Raw genomic sequence first — 27,554 nt, 5'->3', positions numbered from 1 at the left:
TCTTGCTTTCTGTGGGCAAGATGATGGCAAAAGCGAAGACAGCTCGACATCTTCAGTATGACTTTTTTCTCTTCTCATCTTGTTGAAGGTTGTGGTGATTGATTTATTCTTTCCAATCTGGCTTAAAGAACTGATTCAGTGTTGTTTATGATGATTTCTATCATTTTTTTAATAGCTTGATGTATGCAAAAAGTAATAGTTTACATTTAAACTTAAGGTGGCATATCACTGATGGATTGGACTGTTAGCTATCCTTGGAAACTTGATCAAACAATGTATCTCACTTTTCAAGTTTTGCTATGGTGAGTGGGGGGATTTTTGGAGAAGCCTATTTGTCATCATCATCATCATTGGCATTGCTGTCTTTATGATCCTCCTTAGCCATGGAATCCAACTCTTTGTTGGTAAGCTCAATAATGGCATGTTGAGTTAAAATTTCAGCAACATCCTTCCCCTGCATGTCATCACAGCTGTCACCATAAATCCTTCATGCTAAACTGATGATAGCTTATACATTGTTTTTAATTTTGTGCATTGACACCCTTAAAGCCTTCAAAATTGGTGACAAACTGTACCCATGCTTTCCTCCAACAGTTGTTTAATATAGCCTGAGAAACGTCATCTTATGCTACTTTCACGTACTCTATCACATTATGGATGGTGACAGACTTCCAAAAGTCCATCACTGTAATAGATTTAAACTCGATTAAGACTCCCACAATTTATGGGTTGAGGTATTGCTCTCCGTTTCTCACCCATGTTAGTCAACACCAAATCTGATCTGCTCATAATGGATGTAACTGTGGTTGGCCCTACAGGTTATATGTTGATGCCTTGTGTTAATTAACTAAAGTAAATATTTCAATTAAATTAAACCTAGTAATAGATTAGTTTGAAAAATAAATGGAAAAACCTTTAAAATAATTTTAAAACAATAACAGACTTTTTTATTTCAGGAAATTTTAAAATCTGTTCCAGAGTTTGCTTATCCATGTGAATTTAATAAGTGAGTAATTTACAGAATTTGTAGTTTATTTGGCAAATGTGACATTTACAATGAATAATAACAATAATAATGAGTTCATTTTGAATAATTATTCAGATCCTAACTTATTAATCCATTCATTTTTGACATTTAATTAATTGTATACAAAAATAATTTTAGAATTTTTCAATATTTCTTTACCAAAACCAAATTCCATGAATTGAACTGTTTTAAATTTAATTGTTGTATTAAATATTTTTTCTTATATACCTGGAAGAACAGTAATTATGAAATTACATAAAACACACTTTTTTAAGATTATAGCAAATTAGATTTAAAATTTTGAAGATTATTTTATTTTTGAATTATTTTTTTACTATTGTTAGTTTTTAGTACAGTGGATTTGTGATTATGTGGATAATGTAACAGACATCCGAACCAGATAATACAGAAATTGAAGATAAAGCATTCCTATATAGTCAAGCATGTCAATACATTCCATACATGGTTTCTATTTTCAGCTGTAATTTTTATGGTACATATGATAATCTTTTAATACAAAATTTTTAACAAAACTAAACTGTAAGACATCTGCAGAATAATTACATTTTTATGAAAATGTTTTTGATTGCATTTTCACACAAAATTATTATTTAATAATAATGTACTGTAATAAAAAGTACAAAATAATTATATTTTTATATGTTTACATAAAAAATTTTGACATGGCTGATTGGACTGGTGGGTCACATGAAATTATCATTATAACAACGGTCTGCTGTAAAGGATTAATATTTGTATACTTTAACAAGGAAATTAGAAATCTTATTTAATGCAATTTATTTGCTACATGATTTTCTATTAATCATGTAGCAAATAAATTGCATTAAATAAGATTTCTAATTTCCTTGTTAAAGTATACAAATATTAATCCTTTACAGCAGACCGTTGTTATAATGATAATTTCATGTTGATCATTTAGTGATACATAGTTTAGTTAGTCCCAAATATGACTAAAGTATAAAATATTCAATTAAAGATAATTGTATTTTTTATAATCAATATTAAAAAGGAAAATTTATTCTTATAGATATAGTTAATTTATTATTATTAAATAGATATGATAAATGTTTTTTTATAAGAAAAAGTTTTTCCTGGTGTTAAAAACAATTTATTTAATCTTTTAAAATATTTCTCAGAATGTTAAGTGTATTTTCATAAATTTCATATTTATTTTACTTCAAATTAGGTAGTATTTACTAAGAATAGTTTATCACATTGATCTTATGGAGATTAAATGACTGAATGTAGAAAATTAAGAAACAGTTTATATGTTTTTACTGCTTATTTGAATTATGTAACAAGATGACATGAACAACTATAATATTGATATTTTATTGTTTTTACTAAGTGAATTTTTTTTTAAACTAGTGTATGATATATTTTATAATAGATTTTTACAAATTGAGCTTAGATTAAAGTTAATTAGTATATTCATTCAAAACCAAAAGAGATTATTTGTTCTTAATTATGAAATATTATTACAATTATGACTATATTAATATTTTTACTTAAATACCAGTTTTTGTTAAGAGAACTAAGATAAATGTCTTAAAAATGCATATATTTAATCTCGGTTCTGATTCACTTATCAGTAGCCATGTTATTTTACATATCTGGCTTCTGATAAAAGACTGTACTCAAATAACAGTTGACCTTTTTGTGAACTGATAAATAAAAATGATACTTAATCTTAAAAATAATTTATTTGAATGGAGAACAAAATCAAACATTAACTTTTACCTTAAACATTTAAATTGCATCATTAGTTCAAAAGTATTTTAAAGATAAGATAGATAAGAAATGTAATGATGGATGCATTTATTTTATATTTTTTATATACTTTGGAAGTTATGATATAATTTAAATGTTTAAAGCTCCATTTACCAAAAATGATATTTCAGCTTGTCATAAATTATACAAAAATTTTTGATGTACAAAAAAGAAATAACAAAGATTAAAAGCCATTCATTTTGAATATATTTTTTGAAAAAATGATATTTTTGAAGGTTTCTGAACATATATTATTTTAATTAATTGAAGTATTATTAATATGATATAAGGTAGTTTTAGCAGTTATGACTTTTTGTTATAATTTTTTGAATTCTATTAAGGAAAATTTGTGTAACTGAAATATCAAATGTGATATATTTGTGACTGTTACATCCATATTTATAAGTTCATGCGATCAGTTGCTTATGAAGGAACGAACTAGTTCAGGATGGAGGAGGAAGTCAAGAAACAGCGTGCCAGAAATAACACACTCCGCTGTGCATTTAACCATTAAACACATCAAATATTTATTTTTCAAGTTTATAAAAATTTTACAAAGGGAATAGAATTAGTGGGAGAGGGTAATCCTAAAAGCACACGGAACTGAGAGAGAGAGCATTTACAATTTTGTATGCAAGTTGATAAATACCTGGATGGTTAGTGTTGACAATTGCTGATGTCTCAAGGAGGGAAGGCTTGGTCCTGGTGAGTCTTGATTCAAGGGTAAAGTTCAGGTACTTGTTCATCAAGGGGAGAGGTTAAAGTCCGGTGGAAAAAACTGATGGAAATTCGGAAAGAGTGGCAGTCGAGGACAGCAAGGAGGTTAACACACAAAAAAACAGGCCAGCGGACTCTTGACTCCATCATCCATCCTCTTGCTTTTTATTCAGGGTCTTCTCCCTGCCACTCTAATGCCCATATTTGGTAAAGTTAGCTGTTGCTCCAATCTGTGATTTTTTTTTCATTTTCCTCAATGAGTAGTTTTTTTATCAGAAACTGTGTCACCCACAGAGGAAGTGTTATCAGTGGAAAAATCTTATGAAGTTCCTTTACTGCATTTGTGAAAGGAAATAATTTGAACAAAAAATAAAGAAGATTAAAATTGTTGAATTTACACCAGCCTGGGTTCTCACATATTGTTTATAGTGTAAGAGAAAAATTTTCAAATTTAATTGCATTTTTTACTATACTTTGCGTCAATTGAAATTATTCCATAAACAATATACTTCGTACTGATTAAAAGCACGTTTTAATCTGCGGAATAAATACCTCCGTAATAAAAACAGAAATAATACCTGAATTTACTGAAGTACTATCATATTTAGTGATTGCTATTATCATATATATTTTCTACATAGGATTTGAAAAAAATGTTTGTCAAAAATTATAAAACACAAAAATGATTTTTGTATTTTAACATATTGCTTATATTATAAAGTAAATAGTTTTATAATTTTGAAACAAATTTTTTATGCTGAACTTTTTTGTAGTTAGATAATATATTTTAAATTAAACGTTTTTTAGAGAAAAATTAAAATAGCAATAAATAAAAGAAAATTTGATATCAGGCAATACACAGTATTTCTCACAAATGATTCTAATTTTAAGGTTTTGTATTTTTGAAATTTTTTATTCTAAATTAATTTATCCATTCTTTTGTAAGAAATTAATGCAATATTTTATAATGATTGTTAAAATAATATAGAATTCGTTCTTTTAGATGCATTCCTAAAAAACTTGAGAAATTATGTTAAAACAATGTTGTGAAATAAATTTATTTTGAATGAAAAATGTTTTAATATTTAATATTTTTTACTGATAAAAATGATTTATGATAATATGTATTATCATAAATCATTAATAAATATTGTTTTGTTGTTATATATTTCTTTGTTTTAAATATGATGTTGTTTGTTCTAGTAATGCCGTTCAACATTTTTCATTTGTATTAACAAGCATTGATAGCAAATGGACTTTTGGATTTTGCAGACATGCAGCAAATTCACCAACCTGTTTTGTAATTCTCAGGTACATATTAAGTAATATTTGTTTGATTTTTTTATTTATTGATTATTAAGAAAGGATGAGAATTTTTTAGATTTTTATTTATTATAAAACACTGAAAACTGATTCAAAGATAATTAGTAATGTACTACACTGGTGGAAATTGTAGGTGTTACACCCAGATGGAATTGGTGAAAATTCACGAAACTTGGTAAACATGTAAGGGGCATACCCAGAAGAAATGAACACAAAATGAAATGAATTATCCAAAGTTTTATTGCTGTTTGGTACATGTTTCAGTAAGAAGTATGCCCACCTTGAACATGGATACACTCTTGTATCCTTGAGGCATTGAATGAATAAGTGCTTGAATGTCTTGTTGGAGTATATCTCTCCATGTCTGCACAACTTGTGCAGTCAGTTGTTGTACAGTGTGCACTGGATGGCTATGAGATGTAATCTGTCTACCCATGGCATCCCAGACATGCTCTATGGGGATAAATCTGGAGACCGGGCAGGCCATCCATGATTGCGACACTTTGCAAGGCCTCTCTTATGATGGTAACAGCATGAGGATGAGCATTATCTTGTTGGAAAATACTGTTTTGGATAGTGTTCATGAAAGGTATGACTACTGGATGGATCACCCTGTCCACATACTGGCAGGCAGTCATTATGCCTTCAACAACCACCAACTCCGTCCTGCTGTCATAACTTATGACTCTCAAATCATGATACCATGAGTTGGACCTGAGTAGCACTCTGAAATCACGGCATGGTGGGCTCTTTCTCCAACACGCTGGTGGACATGTTGCCAATTATCACATTGGCCTAGACAGAATCGGGATTCATCACCAAATACAACTCTACGCCATTTATGTGTCCAATTACATCTAGCAGCATATCACATTACTGTTGTTGGCGATGAAATCTGGTTAAGGGAACACATTGCATGGGGGTCCGATATCTCAGCCCAGCATCAAGCAATCAGTTTACAATTGTCCGTGGGATAACTCCGGCAGTAACTACTGCTCAGATCTGTGCTGCTGTTGCCCATCTGTCAGCATCTGCCATCTGAACAATATGGCAGTCTTCATGTGGCATTGTCCTTCTGCGTGGACCTGTGCCAGGTCTACGAGTACTAAACCTTTTCTGCATCCACCATGTGAACACTCTTTTTACTGACATTGCACTACGACCAGCCCTTCAGGCGATTTCACAATATGATGCTCCCATTTCTGACATGCTAATTATCTGACCTCTTTCAAAGTCAGACATTTGGGTATGGAGTTCTCACTCGTCGATATAGCATAGCTGGTCACCAACAACCTGTGGACCAAAAAAAGTCATGTTCCATAACACAGTTCACAACTTATAAACTAAACACTATAGCAATTTTGCATAACAAATGTCTCCATAATTTTCATACCACTGTATGTACTTCATTTAATTTTTGATTATTCAATACAATATCCTTCAAAAAGAGATTCTTTTGTCCCAATTTCATATGTTTTCAACAATACTGGGTGGGTGTAACACTTCAATTTCTGCCAGTGTATAATTTATCTGAAAGACAGACAAATTAAAAAATTTGTTTTTGTTATTTAGTTTTCAGAATACATTTTGAATTTTACAGGTTTACATTTGAGACATTTTTGCATGTTATTTTGACATAATTGAGGCAATCGTTTAATTGGGCCATAAGGCTAGTTTCAATTCGTCCTAACAGTTAACCAGAATCCATTGTGTTTTGATTAATTTCAAAGCTAATATTGTAATTTTTTTTTTATTGTATGCTATCATATAAGTTATATTTGTAAATATTAAAACTACAGTACCAAATGGTGTATCATATTTTTTATTATCCTATATTAAGGCTAATTAATAATCAGATACAAAGAAATAAGGCCAAAGGTAGGCAGTTAAACTGCTGCATACTAATTAATTAATTAATAGCTCTACAAGTAAAGATTGGACAGAGATCCAAGTAGTGAGTCCCACTCTTTGCCAATATTTTTTTCTAGAATAATCTAAATTAAAAATGAATGTATTTTAATTGTTAAATTTATAATGAGATGACAGTTTAAGTCCTACCTCTGTAAGGAACTGAGTCCGAACGTTATTTTTATTTTATTATTATTTCTGTTTTATTATCTTTTGTTTGGGGTTTATGTTTATTTAGGACGAAGGTTCCCCACCACTCTCTTGTTAGTAAAGAAAAACGAAGATAAAACAACTCGCGGAGAAATAAGCGCCGTAGGAAAAAATCTTGCGCACTTGCGCTGCCCGGCGGAAGTAACAGTCCGCAGAAAAAAAAATGGAGGGGGGAGTCTCCACAATCACTAGTAGAGAAATACTTGATAAACTGTCTTAAACATCCCAGAAAATTATGATAAATATTTTGTAAACGGTTTATAAGCTTTGTCGGAAACTTAAAGCTGCCAGAAAAGAAAATTAATGTTAGCAACTAAGTATGTAAATAAGGGGAGTAACCCAGCTCAAGTGTGACGTCACCTCACAGTATAAAACCCGTACGTTAACCGAAGAAGAAGAGGTGATTTCCAAACAGAAGTGATTTCCAAACCGAGGTGAATTCCAAATCGAGGCGACGTTGAGAGCGAGGTAGATTCGAAAGCGAAGTATTTTCTGATAGAAGTCCAGATTGATAATTGGATGATCCAAGGTGTTAAAGAGGAGTTTGATTGACGATATCGAAAGGATTGAGGAAATAGTTTTCTTCGTATAGTGAGGTGACGGATAGACGTTTAATTAGTAAGAGATTTTGTTCATAGTTTCTAAGAATTTGATTGTCGAATTTCAAAGGGGAAATTATTATTAAGTTAAGCTAAGTAGCTAAGTTTATTGTCGGGTTGACTTGTTGAATTTCGTTAATAAATTTTGTTTGGATTATTGACATTTGTACGTAGTACGTTCTAGTTGCTAATTAAATATATTTGAACTTTTGATCTGACTTGATATTTATCGTTATTACTACTAATTTTTCGGTGCACGCTTAAAAGCCCAGGCCTGGCAAACTAATCTCGAATCCGCGTAAAGTACCTGTTAGGTTAACGGAAGTTTTACCGACCGTAATTATAGTCGGTTTCCTAAGATACTAAAATTAAGTACTTTACACCTCTAGCCAACTTACTTTGTATCTGTTTATTAATTAGCCTTAATATAGCCTGATAAAAAAACTCATAAAATCATTTGACACTACAAGTGTTATTGGGTTGTTGTATATGCTGTTGTTAAAACTATAATAAATCTATAGGAAAGGTGAATAACTTTTATTCAAATCATGTAGAACATTATTTAATTTCATTAACATTATCACTTTAAATATGCTATGCAATGTGTCATTTAATACATATTTTTATATGAAATTGTTTATATGTTATATATATTTTAATGATTTTAATTGAAAACAGGTGATTTATTTATTAACATGTTTATATTAAAAACATATTTATATATTTGTCAGTAAATTAATATCCTAAAATTCTTGTTTTAAATAATTCACATGGGATAATAGAGTTTACAAAATCTTAAATGAATTTTTTATTCATTACATCTGTACATATCGTGCCTCAAAATAATTATTACAGATAAAATTTGTATTTGATACATAAAAAGTATATCATTTTAAAGTTATTGTAAAATTAGAAGAATGGTACAATTTATTTGTTGCATAATTTACTTATCAGCAAAAACAGTCTTTGTAAAATGTATGATTTTAATAGATAATATAATATATTTTTTACTACTGTAAAACTTACGCATGACAAAATCTTTATTTTAAAACAATTTTTTTTATCTGACAGATTTCTGTTTTTGGTATATAGTTTATTTATTTTTAAGTTAAACAGTTATCTTAGAGAATAAAATTATAATAAATATTTAAAAATGTATGCCTTTTAAATTATAATATATATTTTATTTTTTAGTTATCTTCCATGGCATGAGACATTTTACAAATTACTAAATCATGCTGCTGAAATTGCATTTGGTCAAGATGTAAGTGTTTATGTAATAACGTTGATTTTGTAGATCTTATTATAATTCGTAGTATTAATATAATACTTATGATATATTTTCAGATTTAAATAATTTCATTTTAATTAAAATTAGACATACTTTATATTATCAAATAAATAAATGTTTTATTATTAAATATTTAGGAAAAATTTTAACATCCTATTGTCCATTTAAGAATGCTTGAGATTATAGTTATTTTATAAAAACAAGTATAATTAACAGATTATTTATGATAAATTGAGAATGAGTTGACTAAAATTGAGTGATCTTTATTTGTATAAATATTTTTAAAATAAAAAATTTATTGCTATACAAACATCAACTCAATAAATCCAATGTTTGATTAAAGCCAGATGATTTGCCAAATTATTGGACTATGATTAGGCTAGGTTAATAATAGCTAGACTAATCATAGCCTAATAATTCAGCAGATCACCATTCTTCAAATGGTACTATCCAAATTTTATTATCTAGATTTAATTTATTGTTATTACAGCATTATATTAAAAAATATATTTGTGATATAGACTAGAATTTAGTTGAAATTTATAGTAAAGTAATTCAGCTTGAAGATGTTTGATTCTTATTTTGTGTAATTTAGTGTAAAAATAAAATAAGAAAATGAACATCTAGTATTTTCAAAAATTAAATAACGTAATGTTAGATAATAAAAATAGACATATTAATTGAAAATATGTAAAAATCATTTATCAGAAACTATTAAAGAAGAAACAATTAATATATATCCTAAAGTTTTGAAATATAAATGAATTTTGTTCAAATGTGAATTGCATTTATTCATTTTTTTGTGTTGAACTTTAAAGAAAGGCAATTTGACAGTTTTCTATGTATCTCTATTTATTATATTAATCAGTTTTATACCATTTTGTTCATTTTGTTAGGTGACATAGTTAAATGTATATACTCTTACTTCATCCATCATTTAGTTTATTGCTATTTTATGTGCAATAATATCTGCAGAGAAAGAATGAATGACATTCCATACATTATAAATATATATATTTCAAAATGTTTTTGGGTGTACTATAGATTACCACCTATGGAATTTCAGGACTTTGATTATATATTTGAACTCGGGACCAAGACGAGTTTAACGGTACCCTATTTTTGGACCGGAGACGAAAAATAAAAAAGTTATCATACTTTTTAAGTTACCATACTTTTTTAATGCTCTCATGAAGATGGCACCATAGTTGCTAGTACTACTATCTTGCGGTAATGTCTGCAAACCATGACGCTCGACTACAGTCATCTTCAGTAGGGTTAAACACGCGATACAAGAGCGGAGAGAGCGGTGTGACTTCCAATCATCGCGCGATTGTCATTTCGGTTAATGTTACTTACGGCAGCGAACATGGCGGCCTTTCCCATTCTTTGTGCTCCCGACTGACCTCCCGGAGGGGAGCCGTCGGCAGGCCGCATGTGCTAAACGTCACTAGTTATTGATTTACGGTAGTTCTTGAACAAAGTAAAAAATAAAGGGGGAAATGTCTACTAAAGGCAATTTTAATGGCAAGCGATGCGACTCCCGATCGCGATAGCAAGGCTGACTTAGCGGAGAGAGTGACGCGACTCCCTATCATCGTGCGATTGCTGGAATAAAGTATGATAACTTTTATTATTTTTCATCTCCGGTCCAAAAGTAGGATATCGTTGAACTTGTCTCGGTCTCCTGAATTCAGGTATATACTCAAAGACCCGAAATTCCATAGGTGGTAATCTATAGTATCCCCATGTTTTTTTTATCTTATTTTATATTCTTTTAGAAAAAAATTATTAATAAAGAACACTTTAAAAAATATATTCAATACTAAGTTATTAGGGACTAATTTAAAGAATGAAATTTCATTTTTTTTAATAATAATTTCTTGAAATTCAAAAAGTTTTTGAAATAAATATAAGGTAATATGTAAATGGATTTATCTGATATTTTCAAATGTTTTTTTAATTCTTGTTTTCATAGGCATTATTTTTTTTATCTGTATTTCTTTTTCCTTTTGTTTTGTTTTTCTATAAATGGTTATATTTCTTTTTGTTATTTCATCTGTAATATTTATTATTATTATTATTAAAAATACTTGAAACTATTTACATATATATTTATTTAGCCAGAAGAATTATGGAAATTTTTAGAAGTTTTGTACAAAACTAAAGTTCCTGGGCCTGGATTGCAACTTCATGTTACTCATAAGAATGGAAAACTTGTAATTTTCTTATTTACTTATAAACAAATAAAAAATTAACATAATATAATTAAGTGAATTTTTATTAAAGGAATTTATTAGTAACTGTCCTGATCATCATAAGTTACCAAGTATTCCAGAAAATGTGAGTATTAAGAAATTTCAATTTTAAGATAAATATCGACATAATTATATGGATCAATCAGTTTATGAAAATTTCATAAAGAATTTAAATAAGAAATTTTTAAGTGAAGAAATATATATTTTAAAATATAATATATTACTGACTTTAAAAAATTTAATTTCAGAGAAATTTGACAGAATATTACAATGCCGTCGAGGTCCAAAATATGATGATAATATTTGCTAGGTAAATATAAACTTTTTGATAAATAATTATAAAATTTGAAATTAAATAAACAATTTTTATCAAAAAAATAAATTATTTTTATTTGATTTAAATGTTTTTAGTAACAGAAGCTAAGATAACAGAAGCTATCTTAGCTTCTGTTGCTGTAAGACTTAGCATATAACAGAATTTGAAAAACAAGAATTTAAAATTATTATAAAAATGAAATATATGAATAATAATAATAATGAATGCAATGATAATGATATAATTAATTTGATAAAAAAAATTAATATAGACATATTATATAATCACTTTGGATTAAAAGATTGCAAAATGCTGAATAATTTTTTTTTATTTGAAAATTAGTTAAGTCAACTTTTTTTATTCCTACCCTGAAATATATATATTCTCAAAACATAATTGTATGTTTCAATATTTTTGAAAAATGCATTAAATATAACAAAAGCTAATAATAATAATAATAAAATATAAGTCAAATATATCTGATAAAACTCAAAAATCCTTCTTGAGTATTTAACTAAGCCTGTGTATGTGATATAGGCAAAAAGTCTTAAAAAATTGCTAAACTAAACATTGTAACAAATATAAAAAATTAGTTGGAATATTCTTTTACTTTAAATTGGAAGTCTGATAACTTTTTATATACAAGTTCTCATGAAATGTCATCAATAGATTCTTGGAAACTGCAATGTTAAGAGAAACAGCATATAGTGTAACTAATTTACCATAACATAAATGATGTAAACAAGATATACTTCAGTTTACATTATTCTAATTGGATTGTATTTGCAACCTCCAGCATTTATTTTCCACCTCATAGAATCAATTTCACTCTTTATAAAGAAAATTCAACAATAATAATTGTAAATGATTACAAATATACTTGTATCCTTCCTCAACATTGTTATGATGAAACAATGTTAAGTGAGGACTTGCTGTATTTTTTCTTCTCTAACAATACTAGTTTAATTCCTTTTGTAGCTCATATGCCAGTAGATCAATCTCTATAAAGTTTTCTTTTTGTTTTTAATTTTTTCAGCTCTTTCACAAATTAATGTTGTTCAATTTTATAATGACACATTAAAAATATATTTATAACAATTAAAATAAGATTATTCTTTCAATTATACTACAGTAGAGAGTCGTTAATCGGAACCCCGGTAATCGGAATCGCCGGTAATCAGAACGATTTTCAGTCGGACTGTGTCGTGCTGAATTGAACATTTTTGATACTAGATTTACTTCTAAAGTATAATTTTCATGTTTTTATATTCTTCAATATATTTATTTTGTTTGTACAAAATGAAGAAATAATTTTTAATGATACGATAGCCTCGATTATTATTATAAAAATTTTTGTTAGGCTTAAAATCGATGAAAATTCAACACGAAGCGACACGCAGAGGAGAAAAATTCAACACGAAGCGACACGCAACGGAGAAAAATTTGAACATCGGACAGGTTAATAGTTTTTTTCGTACATAATCGGTAATCGGAACAAATCACTAATCTGAACAACCCCAGTCCCCAATTGATTCCGATTAACGACTCTCTACTGTATATTGTTTTAATGTTAAATTGATTGAATTAAATTACTTGATAAATAAATTTTCTGTAATCAAAAGTTGATTATAGAAAACAGTAAATAAATCTGAATTTATATCTGATTCAAATTTAATTGGCAATATTTGAATGACGTTAAAAATTTTTTTTATTTTGTGATTTTTATGTATGGTTTTTAAATGTATTCATTTTCAAATTATATATATTATCTCTTCTAATTTTTTTTTAATGTATTAAATAAAATTTGTTAAATATTATTTGTTTTAAGTATTAACTGTTGTCTTTTGTCAAATTAATATATTTTGAATTTAATGTGATTAATCAAATTTAATTCTTTATCTTATGATTTTATAAAATAATAATAATATAGTAATATATTTATGGTATTATTTTAATTATGATTATTGAAATAAAGGAATTGTTTTACAGTATGCTTCATGAAAGAAGAATTTTAATTACTTCAAAAAAACTCAGTCGGCTAAGTGCTTGTGTTCAAGCAGCTAATGCTTTGATTTATCCAATGCATTGGTGAGTGACATTTAATCTACATTTTCATTCTAAATTAAAATTTTATTTGATGTCCTGTTTTCAGATGAATTTGGTATATGTCAATGCGTGAATAATATATTTAAACTGAGATAAATTAACAAGCAGTTTTTGAATTTTTTTTTTAACTTTTAAACAAAATCATTTGAATTTATTTTTAAATTGAAATTTATAGTATTTGAGTATTTTTATAATTCATAGTTTTATTTTGAAGATTTAAACTGTGTATGATTTTACATTTTAAATTTATTTTTCAGGCAGCATATTTTCATTCCTGTGCTTCCAAATCATCTGTTAGATTATTTAAGGTATAAAAAGTACATTTATTGAAATTATATTAATATATGATGATTATTTTTAATAACAAATGATTTTCATGTTAAATAATAATATATTTTTTATTAAAAATTAAATTTCACATGTGAAATATTCATTAATATCTTGTTTACTGTTAATTAATAATTTCGTAATTGCAATGGAATTTAAATGCTTCTCAAAGTTTTTTTAAATAACAATATAGCCTCTGTTTAATTGCTGATTTTTGATTATTATAGATAATATCAGTTTTATTTCACAATGGGGTGGTGATATAAGTTCTCTTGATACATCACTTTATTCAATGCTGTATGTTTTATATATTTGTTTGCCAATATGAGTTTCAGGTTTCCACCCTTCTTCTGTTGGCTAAAATAAAATTATTACTACATTTATATACAGTATTATCTAATTTCATAAAATTTCTTTACATATCATGATGTGCAGCTTACACAACCATTTACTTTTTGTTTTCTACATTAAAAGTGATCTTCAATTTACCAATATTCTATTAACTATATTTCTCACACATTAGACATCCATTATTATTTATTTATTATTCATTAAAAATTTTTTTACACATCTTTATAACAGGTTTTTATTTTAATAACTTATATTTCATAAGAACTTTATTTTCCATTGATTTTTTATCTCACATTCATCGAACACATTCACCATTCAAGATCTTAACTTGCAAACATTCCTTATACTATTTCGTGATTTGTATAGCATGCTATTTAGCCTGTTCATTCAAGATTTTTCAATAAATTTAGTATTCTTCTATATTTATTTTATTTGTTTTAGTATTTCTTATCGATCATAATTTAAAATTTTAAAAACGTTTAAAAATTTTACTAACTAATTTATTGGTTTAATTTATATAATTTATTATTATTTATATTATAAATTTATTTGTGCATTTAATTGTAATTAATTATAAATTTAATTTACACCCATATGCACAAAATTAGTATGTCTGCATATCAAAAATAATAGATGTAAATAATTTTGGATGAGTAAAATTTAAATATACATCTCAATAATGATTTTTTATATTTAACAATTATATAAAATATATTAGTTGCTTTCAATTCTGATTATCATTAATTGATTTAAAAATTGATAAATATGTTTTTTAGTGCTCCAATGCCGTTTCTTATTGGTGTCCCATTGTCTACACTAATGGTATGTATACTGAATTTTTCATATTAATAAATATTTTTGAATAATAATCATAATTTCCGTTTATCAAAAATGAAAATAAAAACTAAATTTTAAAAATAGAACTTTTTCTTTAAGTTTTTTAATATATGATTTAGGTTTTACATTAGAAATTATTTTAGTATTAAATATTTATCATTAGATAATCTGTGAATTTCCGATGCTTCGGTTGACCCCATCACACATTTTTTATGGTTTTTTTTTTTTTTAAAAGATTGAATGAATCTTTCAATCAGGATTCCTGACACCACTTAGTCAATTACACAGACTAAGATGCAAATGGGTTTTTGTAGCTAATTTCTGGATTTTGTAGGAGGAACTATTTTGATTGTGGGTAAGACAACGGAGTTAGACCATAATACAAGACTGTCATTATTAGACCACAACAATGACTTTGTTAATAAAAGACAATTGATAACAAAAATATAAATGAAAGTTACACATATTTCTTAAATTCTATTATTAGACTAAATTCTATTTCTGCAACTATTGAACCAGTTAATTAATTATTTGACTGCTTTAGCACCTAACAAATGAGAGAGAGAATTTACAATTTTAAGGCAACATTACCTCATTTTTACAGATATTCTTTGTAAGTTTTGGCAGGAGCTGGCTGCAGTTTTCTGCATTTTTGGTGGAAAACTATTTTGTTCTGGATGCAAACTTTCTTGTTTCTTTCAATTTCGGTTTTCCAGCTCCGAGTGGTTTGTGTTTGGCCCCATTTATTTCATTTTAATTGTCCAGTCATCAGGGATAATTTGGGTTACCTGAAGAGAGAAGCAACAAGGGTCTTCCTTGTTGAGTTGATATCAAAGACAACATTTTTTCTCAGGAACTTGCTTCAAAAATGAAAGAAAATCTCAACGACTCATGACTGAAAACACTGGTCTTTTGTTAAATTATTAAATTTTACATCAATTTAGACAAAAAGTATCGGCCTTAGATTCTCACATAATCCTTACTAACTTCTATTTCTTCATATTTTTTATTATTAATTTTTAGTATATATAAAAAATTATAACAGTAATAATTTGTTGTTATATATTTTATTACTTGTATGATATCAATAATTTACCAGAATCTTGTTTAAAATTGTTGGATCTTAAAATGATCCAACAATTTTAAACACATGCTTTTATGAGAAGCTCAAAATTATGAAATAAAACTTTTGAATTATAAAGAATTATGAATTGAATATTTTAAGTTAATTAAAATTAATAATGTTTTAAATTCCACTATAGTTTCTATATTATTAATTTTAACATATTTAGATTATTATATACTTATAAATTTTTATATGGTTGAATTTTTTACAGCGAGTTAAACGCATTGAATTGGGAGAAATAGTGTTATTTGATGTTGATACCAATAAAATAGAAACACCTTTTCATGACTTGGATTCTTTGCCATCAGAAGTTGTAAGTTTTAACAAGTGCATTTTAAATGATGAAATGATAAGCCATAGATAGAAAGATATTTCAGTATTGTTAATAAATTTAAGTTGTAATGAGATATGAATATTGAAAGTTTTTTCATATATTATTTGGCAATTAGCAAATGGAAAATTTCAAAATAGCAATAATTTACAATTTAATTTTTATTCAGAAAAAAATGAAAACAACAGCTAAATGCCATTTAGGAATTTTAAAAGTTTTGATATTCATTTTAACATTTTTTATTTGGATTAACTACGCACATTAATGTAGCCTATTTATTTCTTATTAGAGGAGATCAATACATGAATATATATTTTATATTCGTTTCAATTCTTAATTATTTTGCTTTGGCTAATTTAGAAAGCTATACAAAAATATTAAGAATATATGTATTCTTGCTATTAATATATACGGAATAAATATTTCAATGTAATTAATTAATAGACTAACAATATGTGTATGTATGTATGTATAACTGTAAATAATGATTAGTAATTTCCATTGAATAATGAATATTAAGATGACTGTTTACTATTATATCCCTTCTGATTAAACTTTCACTGCAAATTTCTAATTAAAATTTATCAATACAATTTATATGTTTTTTGAAAATCAAAATTAAATTTCAGTAGACTTAAATTACATCTTTCTTTTTGTTAAATATAAATAATTATTCAATATTACTATTATTTTGATCAAAGATAGTAAACATGTAAAAGATGTTTTGCAAATAAAATTCTTATTACAGTTGTAAAACTAATTTTCCTTACTAAATTAATTAAGTATTAATGGCTTAATAATTAATTTAATTTTTAATGATTATTTATTTAAATGAAAGAAAATTTATATTTTATTTCCAGAAGGAGATAAGACCATTTTTATATGTTTAACAGTCAAAATAATAAATTTATGCATATTATTAAATGGTTATTTTGTAACTTTGTAAAAAAAATGTAAATGGATTCAAAGCAGACTAGCAGTGATTTCAATAAACATATATTCATGCCTGGTAAATGCTCAAAATTGTTATTATTTTTTGACAACTCATTAAAGACTTTCCTGTCATATAAAATGGTAGTTTCATATGTTAGTTGGTTTAGCATTGTTTTAATTCATTGTATAATGAAATTATTATAATATGTTTAAAACTAATAAAATTAATATGGAATTGATGACTTTTGGTCTCAGAGGCAGATTATATTGACTGTGGTTTTATTAGATATTGAATAAGTTTCATTATTATTTATCTTTTTTCATAAATACTGTTAGTCATATATTCTTAAATTTGAGAAAAAATTAAAGTTGAATTTTCCAAAGTGAAATTATAGTCTGAGGATTAAGCAAAAAATTTGCTAATTCAAAGTACCTAAACAGTGTGTAACATGATAATTTGATACAGTGGAACCCCATTTATTGGATTTCATTAATCTGGATTATAAAGTAAAATCCCTGTGTCAGAAGTATAAAAGATAGACACATGGAATATCTGTACATGCAAAAAAATCTAAGAATTTCTAGGTACATTCTTGCCTGAGTGTATCATTGCAGCTTGTTTTTTGTGAATCTGTATATGATGTTTATTGTTATGCAATCCATGAAAGTTCTTTGAGTTTACTTGTTGAATCTTTTGTAACCTTTTAAAATTTTCAATTAAAAGAAATTGCTACTTTTCTGTTGAATAAAAATTAGTGATGTAACGAATAGTACATTCGGCCTCAGCCGAATACCGAATATTCGGCCAGGAGCGTGGCCGAATGGCCGAATATTCAGCCAAACTATTCGGCTTGATTAATGCACGTACGAAAATTGGCGCGCAAACTGCATTATCGCGCACCCTGCTCTCTATTGGCCCGCTGTCACTACGATTTTTTCTTCCAGTAGCTCTAAATTATTTAATTTAATTAATTAAATTATAATTATTAAAGTTAATATGAGATGGAGCCTAACATCTACCTCTAGTCCCAAATTGGTTTATAATTTATGTAATAGCTGTAAATAGCCCGATACGATTTGGCAGTTGTTGGTATTTAAATGTAAGTTATAACTTTTAAGTTATTTTATTTGCAATCAATCTTTTTAACTTTTTAATTAAGCACTAAAATTTTGTTTTTACTACGTATTTGTATATTGAATAGTACCCTAAGGATATACTTTAGTGAGGACATATGATCTAGTTTCTCCCCAGTTGTGGAACAATTCAAATATATTATTGGGGTTTCTATTTGTGAAGTTTTGTGATATTTTGTTGCTATTGTTTTTGTCAATATTTTTAAAATTTAACATGATTTCAAATGTTATCTTTTGTATATAATTAGAAATGCTCATTCTTTGCTTTATGTATAAAATAAATTATATATTAGTTACTCATCTTCTAGAAATAGATAAATAATTCTTTCTTTAAATACGATAAGTTTCAATAAAACGTTTCGTAAATCATTTTAAAATATCGTAAAAAATATAAAAATATACGCGAATACGAACATAACATTAATGCCCGATACATTCTAACCTACACGCCATCAATTCCATAAGATATCAGGCTAGATAAAGGCTATAATATTATTTAATTACGAAATAATTTAATACTATAGTTAGATGCTATTTCTTATTAACTTTAATAATTATAATTTAATGTTCAGCGTTAATAAAAGTTACCAAAATGATTAATTTACTGTGTTTTTGTAATTTCTTACTCCTGTTTTTAAGTATTCGGTTTTCGGCCGAATAGTGATTAAATATTTGGTATTCGGCCGAATAGTGATTTAAATATTCGGTATTCGGCCGAATACTGGATAGTAACCGAATATTCGTTACATCACTAATAAAAATGTTACATATCTAATGGCAGTCAATGTGTAAGTAACTTTATCATTTGCAGCCTTGAGATTTATTATTCACTCAATGCTCACAGCTACTATTGTTTATTTGAGTTTCAGTCACCTTCAATCTTGCATAAAGTAAATACTGTGAAAATGACATTTAAAAGAAAGAAAATGGTTGTTACAGTGAAGAAGAAATTAGAAATAATAAAATAAAATGCATATAAACTGAGTTATTTATGTTGTTAACAGATTTTCCAGATATCTGGATTTTTCACTGTCTGGGTTGTGCCCGGTCCCATTTGAGCTGGATAAATGGGATTCTACTATAGACAAAAGCTTGAACATTTTGTCAATATACTTACTCTTTATGGTGTTTGTAAGAACTGATTAAATATTTTAAAAAATTGAATAATTATTTTACAAAATAAAACATTTAACATATTTGATGTTATATTCATATACTCATAACAATGCACACAGCCTAAGGAGTAAAACCTTCCAATAGATGGTACCACTAATATATTTCAATGAGTCAACATAATGGTCAATAGAAATTCAGAACATACAATAAGAATTTTTCAACTAATGAACAGGTTAGAGTTTAACAAAATGGCACTTGTCAAGAAAGGTGGTTCTGTAGTTAATAACTGAATATAATAACAGCATTGCAGATAGCAAGTTCAAGGTCTTACTTCAACTCTTTACTTAATGATTTGTTGCAGAGTAATGCTAAGTAAAAATACTGTACTGACAGTGGTTTAGTTAATGGTGTCTTGGAACTGTAATTGACATTATATATGATAAAGACAGAAGATCACCTTTATTAACTATTTGTAGTATAGTAAAATTTGATATACTGGTCTCTGTCTATATGAGGATGCTTTTCCCATTTTGCCAATCATATCCTGATGAAAAGATGGTGAATGTGAATGCCCATGTTGACAGTTTTCACTGACAGTTGTGCATGCTTTAACAATTCACAGGCTCAGGTTAACACTTGATAAAGCTGTAGTTGGTATAAGGAAGAAAAAAAACTGCTCCCGGATTAGCATATGTTGCTTTAAGAAAACTGTGAGACATAATAATTGCACTACCTTTTAACGTGGTGAAAAGAATTAGTGCAATCAAAAAATTGGAACAGTTTAAAGAACGAGAAAATTTCCTAAAATTTGTATTGAATTCTGATCTTTTTTATTAAATTTTGAATTATTGCATATTATTCTAGTTATATGTAATGCTCAGACCCAAACAGCCAACATTCATCTAATTAGTTTTATATATTTATCTATGGCATTATTATTATTATGATTTTTATTTTTTCATGAATATAACAATGTTATCTCATTTTTTTAATCTAAAGATATATGAAATTAAACTGGCAATTTTTAATAAAATAAAAATAACTGCTTAATGTAATAAAGTTTTCTTTCCATTATTAATATTTTATTTTATTTTTTTTATAGTTATGAATGTATAAATAAAAATGATATTGAAATAATTTAATCAATACTTATAGGTAACACCCTTAAAAAGGACATTGAAAAATCCAAACACAATTTTGGGAGATGGTATTCCAAGAGCATTTCTTCGAGCTCTAGTACAATTGATAGGTGGCTATTGGAGTGCATTAAGACTACGTCAGGGTGAAAAAATTAGTTTTAATCCAACTGCATTTGTTCAGTCACGGCCTGCACCAATTCAGCCATTTCTTCAAAAAATGTTGGAATTACAGATATTTCAACAAGTAAGTATTACTTATTTGGAAGTAAATCTAACTGTTCTTGTAATTAGATTTATACAATAGAATAAAATATAGTTATATCAGCAATGCAAGTGCTTTGTCAGTTGTGCCAAAGTTTTCCAAAAGTCATTTCTTCTACACTGCTGGAAAACATCTATTTTCTTTAAAACTATACCATTTCTGCACTAATTTCCACTCTTCTGTAACTGCACTTGAATAAAACTCGTACCTCAAAACAAAAAAAACTTTTAAAATGCAGCCTTTTTATTCACTTTTCCAAACATTTTTAGCCATTTCGAATGGCCTTCTCTCAGGAACAGAAAAATCGAATGATTCTGATTTCTGTAATGAACTTTGTTTTGGAACGTTTAATATAGCAAATAAAAAGGCTGCATTTTAAAGGTTTTTTTTTTGTTTCACTAATTTCCTACTACAGTATAATTTTTAGAATTATTCTACAATTTAATAGTTTATGCCTTTTTTTATTTTTCCTTTTCTGGTAATAATAAAACAATGCTTATTTATTTAAATAGATGTGTAAAAAGTGGGCTTGACCTTTGATCTCATTTCATTAGCTTTAATGTTTGATTAATCGTGATGGTTTACAGTTTGTAGCATTCCAAAAGGCTGAGAATAATACTGTACATAAATTTTTAAATGTGTTGGAAATTTTCAAATTTTAAGTTTCTGAGCAAACTGAGAGAAACTTGTTACACGGCATGTAAAACATATAACATTCAATGTTGAAATTTAGTCAAATAAATAAATCTAAATTCAACATTCTTTCTTCTATTTAAATATTCAATATTCAGTTGCTGTTTTTCATTTGTTAGCTAAGTTAAATAAAATTGAACAGAGCTTTTTATAATATCTGATGTATCTTTTAAAATGTATTAAATTACAGTTTGGGAATAAATATGATGAAATTTTTAAAATGAAATGTTTTCATATTATTTTACTGTTTGTATATCTGTCAATGAGTAGTTGTTTAGATTCACTTTAAAAAAATTAATGACTTAAAAATGAAAATTATTTTAGTGACAAAGATTCATCACATTTGTATGATAAGACCCATTAATTTTCAAAATGATCCAATATCAGAGTTTTTTTATTTTTATTTTTTTACTCTTTCTGCCTGTGGGCGCTAAGGAAGTTTTTTCCATGTCCATTGTGGGTTCAGCCATGCCCAAAGTATGGGTGGCTAGGTGATGAAGGCTGGGGTTTGACATATCTAGGACTGATTGCCACTGGAAAATTCTTGGAGAGTTGCTTGCCCAGATTCAATTTTAGGTTCCCAGAATGGCAGGCTGATGTCTTAACTGCCTTGATTATTTGATCCTCAATATCAGAGGTTATAATTATAAAAAATTTTTCTCGTTTGTATTGCATCTGAGTGTTTTAAGTTTTACCAAGTTTGTAATACATATCTTTAATTACTTTTTCATTGTTGTATCTTATTTTCTTATAAATTTTAAAAATATTTTCAATAATTTTAACAAATTTTTATCATTGTTTATTTTCTGCCGTTTGTAGTATTATATCACTGGTTTTACATTTACAAGAAATCATATTAAAATGCATTTATATTCTGAATAAAGTTATATAGTTAATGTGTCAAAGGTTTGAGACATAACAAACAAATAGTGAACAACATTAATAAAATTATAATTTAAACTCCCTTAAAAATTTCTTACATATTCATTTAAAGCATAAAATTAAGTAATCTCTTAAATAATTGTCATTAGTTTATGTCATACTTTATTCAGTTTATGAAGTTAAATTTTTGTATTGTAATTAATTAAAGTAAATTGAATGCTTTAAAGGTTTATGTAATGTTAAATTTTATTGTTCAGAAAATTTTTATTGATTTAATCATTTATAAAATAATAATTAACTAAAATGAATTGATCTAACTGTAATAAGAATTGCAAAGAAAAATTTTTGTCTTTGTTAATTTGTAAGGAATTAATATATGTATTGTTTTATTATTATATTACAAAAAATATTATTATAATATTTAAACATTTTTATATTTCTTTTGCTAGTTTATAGAGAGCAGATTGCATATGTTAAATACTGGTAAAGGTTGCTTTACTGATGAATTTGAATTTGAACTTACAGCATATGAAGGAAAAGCTAGTAGTAGATTAAAAACACAATATAAAGAATGGCTAACAAGTATGAAAGTAAGTTACGTAGATTTGATATTGTTTGGAAATTTGATGATTATTTTATGAATCTATATTATGTAATTAGTATTTTAAAAAAATAAGAAACAAAACATAACATTTAATTAATAATTATCTGAAATTAGATTAAATACAAAAATTCATAAAATTATTAAACTTTATTATGCCATTACTGTCATTATATATGGTATTATGCCATTGTTGTCAAATTATTATACGTTTTAATCTAGAATTATCAATGTGGTTATTTATAAGCTTATAATTTATAAACTTTAGTTCATGTCACATTTTCTTTTGAGGAAAGAGAAAATTAGTAATAGTTTACTTTACTGATTTTCTTTAAATGAAGTTTTTTTAAAGCTTTTATTAATGATAATTTTTTTTAAATAATAATTTTTATTTTAAGTGTTAAAAAAAATTGATAATATTTTCATATGATATGTTTTTATGATTAATGTGTTCTAATTATTGTTATAGAAAGAAGGTGGTGCTTTTCTGAAATCTGTGAAAGTTAAGGTTAGTAGTGATGGTTTTATATTAAAAAATTTCTTGTGTTTAATTTTTATAGTGTTTTCTCTCAATTATGACCATCAGTTAAAACTTTTTGTAGTATATATGATTTGATTTTTTCAGATATATTTCTATTAAAAATACTTTTTCTCCTCTATTAATTATTATTAATATAGTGATTTTTTTTTTTTACTATAAATATCATGCTTTAAAAAATTATTTATAAAATTTACGACATTCATTCAGTAACTGATTTCCAAAATTTAAAAACTAACTCGAGAAATATATCTTATTTAAAATATATGAAAAATATATCTTCACAAATCTTCTGTTTGTTTGATCACCTGATAAGAGAGGATTTATGAAGAGTTTTGCTATGCTATAAATTGATAGCATCTGAATGACTTTCAAAAGTAGTACTAGCTCATTATTGTTGTTTAAATTAAGTGTTGTACTTAATGGAAATGTCTTACAGTACAAAACAAAGAATTTTCATAGTAGAAAGTTACATTAAAAAAAGTTTCAGATATTATCTCTTGAGCTTATAGTAAATAAATGTTGAAGATTTAGGTGTATTTTGCAATATGTAGCAGGAGAGTAACAAGCACAAACAATATCTTGCAAATCATCTTTTTTATTTTAATTACTAGGTATTTAATAAATGGTAAATAGTTAAAATAGTTAAAATGAAAGAGAAATGAAATAATAATAATAAGCTCGTCTATCATGGTACATGGGTTAAATAAGATGAATCCAACAAGCACAACTAAATTACCCAATAGAAGTTACACACACTTATTCCGCTGACATTCAAATGGAGTTTGGCCTAGAAAAATGCAAAACACTTACATTGAAAAAGGAATTTTGAAGTGGGAGGACCTTGCACTTGAAAATGAAGACATTATTGAATCCATGGATGAGAGTGATGTGTACAGATATTTAGGATTCAACAGTCTCAACTCACAGAACAGGCAAAAATCTAGAGACTAATAAAATATTATAACATTTATTATCAATTATCTACCTGGACATAACTTATTAATAGGACTTTATACTGGTGTTTTAGGTATTGACACAAAGATGAGATCAGAATCAGAAAAATAAAATTTCTTTATTTTATCACCTGTAGTAGTTTTTTCTGTACACATATTCGGGCTAACATGTCCCTCTTCAGCAGTATTACTATGACATTCTAAAATATAATAAACAAATAAATAAGATACAAAAAAATTTAAGATAACACTAAATTCCCCGACAATAAAACGTTAAAAACTTACAGAAAATTCTCATCCGAATACAATGTGTGACCAAATTATATTTTGAAGAAGTATTTGCATAATTTCATTTTTCTGTATTAAATACAAAATAAAAACTAAAAAATTATAAAAAAAAATTACAAATTTAACATTTTTTATTTAAAAACTTACATTGAACTTTGTTTGAATTAAACTAATAAGCTAATCGTCTCTTACTTCTATCTTCTATTTATACCTTTTGCGTTTTGATTACGTCATTGATTATGGTGTTCCAGGATTGGCGGATTATACATCCTAAATTATTATTAATTCTGTTGCTTTCTCTCTTTATATAGATGTGTTCAAATAATTGTCTTCTATAATTATTAGATTTTTTTCCTTAATTTTAATTGTGTTTAAATTTAATTCACAGCCATTATTATTGCAGTGTTCTGCTACTGCAGAATTTGCATAATTTCCTTGTATTGCACGTATATGTTCCTTTATTCTTATTCCCAGTTTTCTCTTTGTTTCTCCTATATATGTTTTGGCTGGATCGCAATTACAATTAAATGAATAAACAATTCCTTTTTCTTCCATTATATTAGTTTTTTTAATCAGATTATAAATATCTTTTAATTAAATAATTTTTTTCGGGTATTAAAGTTACTTTTCCTTTTAAAAAAGTTTTAACTCTTTCAAACATCTTTGGTATATAGACTAAATTTACACATTTTTTATCTTTATCAAAGGTTCTATTTCTGTTGACATCACTATTAATCCAGTATACTATTTTTCAAGTATTTTTTTCAGACAAGTAGACAATTGATAATAAAGTATAATTAAGGACTGTTAGGCAACTGAATTTACTTAAAGATTATAACAGTTTAAACTCAGTACCAACCACACAGTTGAATGCAAAAAACACATTTAAAGCAATCAGTATATATGTTGTCCTAGTAGTCACATTTGGAGTTATACATTGGATACAGACAGAATTAAAATTATTCCAAAAAAAAAAAAAACAAACAGCATTAACAAAAAATACAAACACCATCTTAAATCATCCATAGAAATGTTGACTGTTCCTCTCAAAGAGGGAAGATAAGGCCTCACATACCTTCACTTTGTTAATTTTTTAAATCTTATTTTTATATAAACTAATTTCTGATTAAATTTGATTTGTTCAGGGGGCTACTATTTCAGACTCTTTATTAAGAAGTAGTTAAAACGTATGAAATAAAAAATTTTAATATATATCATAATCGATTTAGTTTGTTATTTCTTTGTAGGATTCACACTAAGATTGAACAGTTGTTTAGTTTTTCTCATAATTTTATATTTTATGTAAATTATGAAATTAGCAGCATTTATTATTTATAAATAAATAACAGAGTAAATTATTATTATTAAAAATGCTGAAAGTGTTTTTAAAGTTATATTATTTCAAATTATATTTTACTTTTAAATTCTTTCTTGATAATTTCATATTAAAAATATTGTAAAATAGAATAATTTTTAATCTAAGAAGATTCTTTCATTTCATCTAATGATTGATAGTATTATCATAAAATTTTTTCAGTCCTTGTTAACAATCAGAATATATATAACAAAATATGACTGAATGTGCACTGAGGGAATTTAGGTAAACAGTAATTTAATAGGAATGTTGTGTGTCAGTGGTGGTTATTTTTTTTTTCCTTTGAGAAATTATTTGCATGGTTGTTTCTACTGTAAATAATTTATTATTAGAAAATAAACTATAACTTTTTTTCTTATTTTAATGTTAAAAAAATGTTTTCTGTATTATAGGTGAGAGACACAAGTAAAAGAGCATATAAGGATATCAGGTCCAGGTTTCAAGATATTCAGCATCAAAAGGTTAAAATATACTATTATATTATTATTATTATTATAAATTCTCAACAAATATTTATTAAAATATTTAAAGCTGTGTAACTTTTTTCAAACTACACTTGAATGCATGAAGTTTACAGTTTAAAAAACAGTAATCCAAAAATAAGTTTTTGTCGCATTTTCTTTTTCTGTTGAAAATACCAAAATACTATAGTGTTTATTATTTATTAACTATAGTGATTAATAATGTCATAAATTATTTAGATTGAGAAACAGATTTGAAATTCTGTAGTATAATTTGCTTCTTGTTCAGTTTTAATAACCTTGATATACATCCAGCTGTTAGAGTGCATTTTTCCAAACTTATTATAATGGCCACAAATGACTTTAAGTGACTGTTTTTTCATTTTATTTTATTCCTATGTATTAATTCTATCATGCATTTTGCATATATTACTCATTCCTCCTCAATTGGATTCAATATTATTAAGAATGAGATTATTAACTTAAAAGTTTAATAAAAGTTTTTCATCATTTTAAATATCATGAAAAAAGTCATAAATCATGAGAAAACAGTCATTTTAATTCATTTGTGATTGTTATGATAAGTTAGGAAGAAATGCACTCCAATAGCCAGAAGTACTGTACATCAAATTTGAAATTAATTAATTAATGTTATGAA

At 26.4% G+C, this 27,554-nt stretch overlaps 1 protein-coding gene across 2 annotated transcripts in view; it reads left to right on the top strand.

The window, feature by feature from the left end:
• LOC136975294 (DENN domain-containing protein 1B-like) overlaps nt 1–27,554 on the top strand; it is a 44,013-nt gene that overhangs the window by 10,456 nt on the left and 6,003 nt on the right. For both annotated transcript variants that reach the window (XM_067270336.1, XM_067270335.1), the window contains exons 4-17: nt 957–1,006; nt 4,739–4,846; nt 8,770–8,839; nt 10,990–11,085; nt 11,156–11,209; nt 11,373–11,434; nt 13,430–13,528; nt 13,804–13,854; nt 15,001–15,046; nt 16,399–16,500; nt 20,857–21,084; nt 23,127–23,267; nt 23,748–23,786; nt 26,828–26,896. In XM_067270336.1, coding sequence (XP_067126437.1) covers nt 957–1,006; nt 4,739–4,846; nt 8,770–8,839; nt 10,990–11,085; nt 11,156–11,209; nt 11,373–11,434; nt 13,430–13,528; nt 13,804–13,854; nt 15,001–15,046; nt 16,399–16,500; nt 20,857–21,084; nt 23,127–23,267; nt 23,748–23,786; nt 26,828–26,896 — 1,215 coding nt within the window. The remainder of the gene's footprint in view (nt 1–956; nt 1,007–4,738; nt 4,847–8,769; nt 8,840–10,989; nt 11,086–11,155; nt 11,210–11,372; nt 11,435–13,429; nt 13,529–13,803; nt 13,855–15,000; nt 15,047–16,398; nt 16,501–20,856; nt 21,085–23,126; nt 23,268–23,747; nt 23,787–26,827; nt 26,897–27,554) is intronic.

The sequence above is a fragment of the Centruroides vittatus genome, unplaced genomic scaffold, assembly GCF_030686945.1.
Source record: "Centruroides vittatus isolate TY-2023 unplaced genomic scaffold, ASM3068694v2 contig_370, whole genome shotgun sequence".
In the NCBI taxonomy this organism is placed as follows: domain Eukaryota; kingdom Metazoa; phylum Arthropoda; class Arachnida; order Scorpiones; family Buthidae; genus Centruroides; species Centruroides vittatus.
Note: the sequence above shows the minus strand (reverse complement) of the source record. Positions and strands in the feature narration are given on the sequence as shown.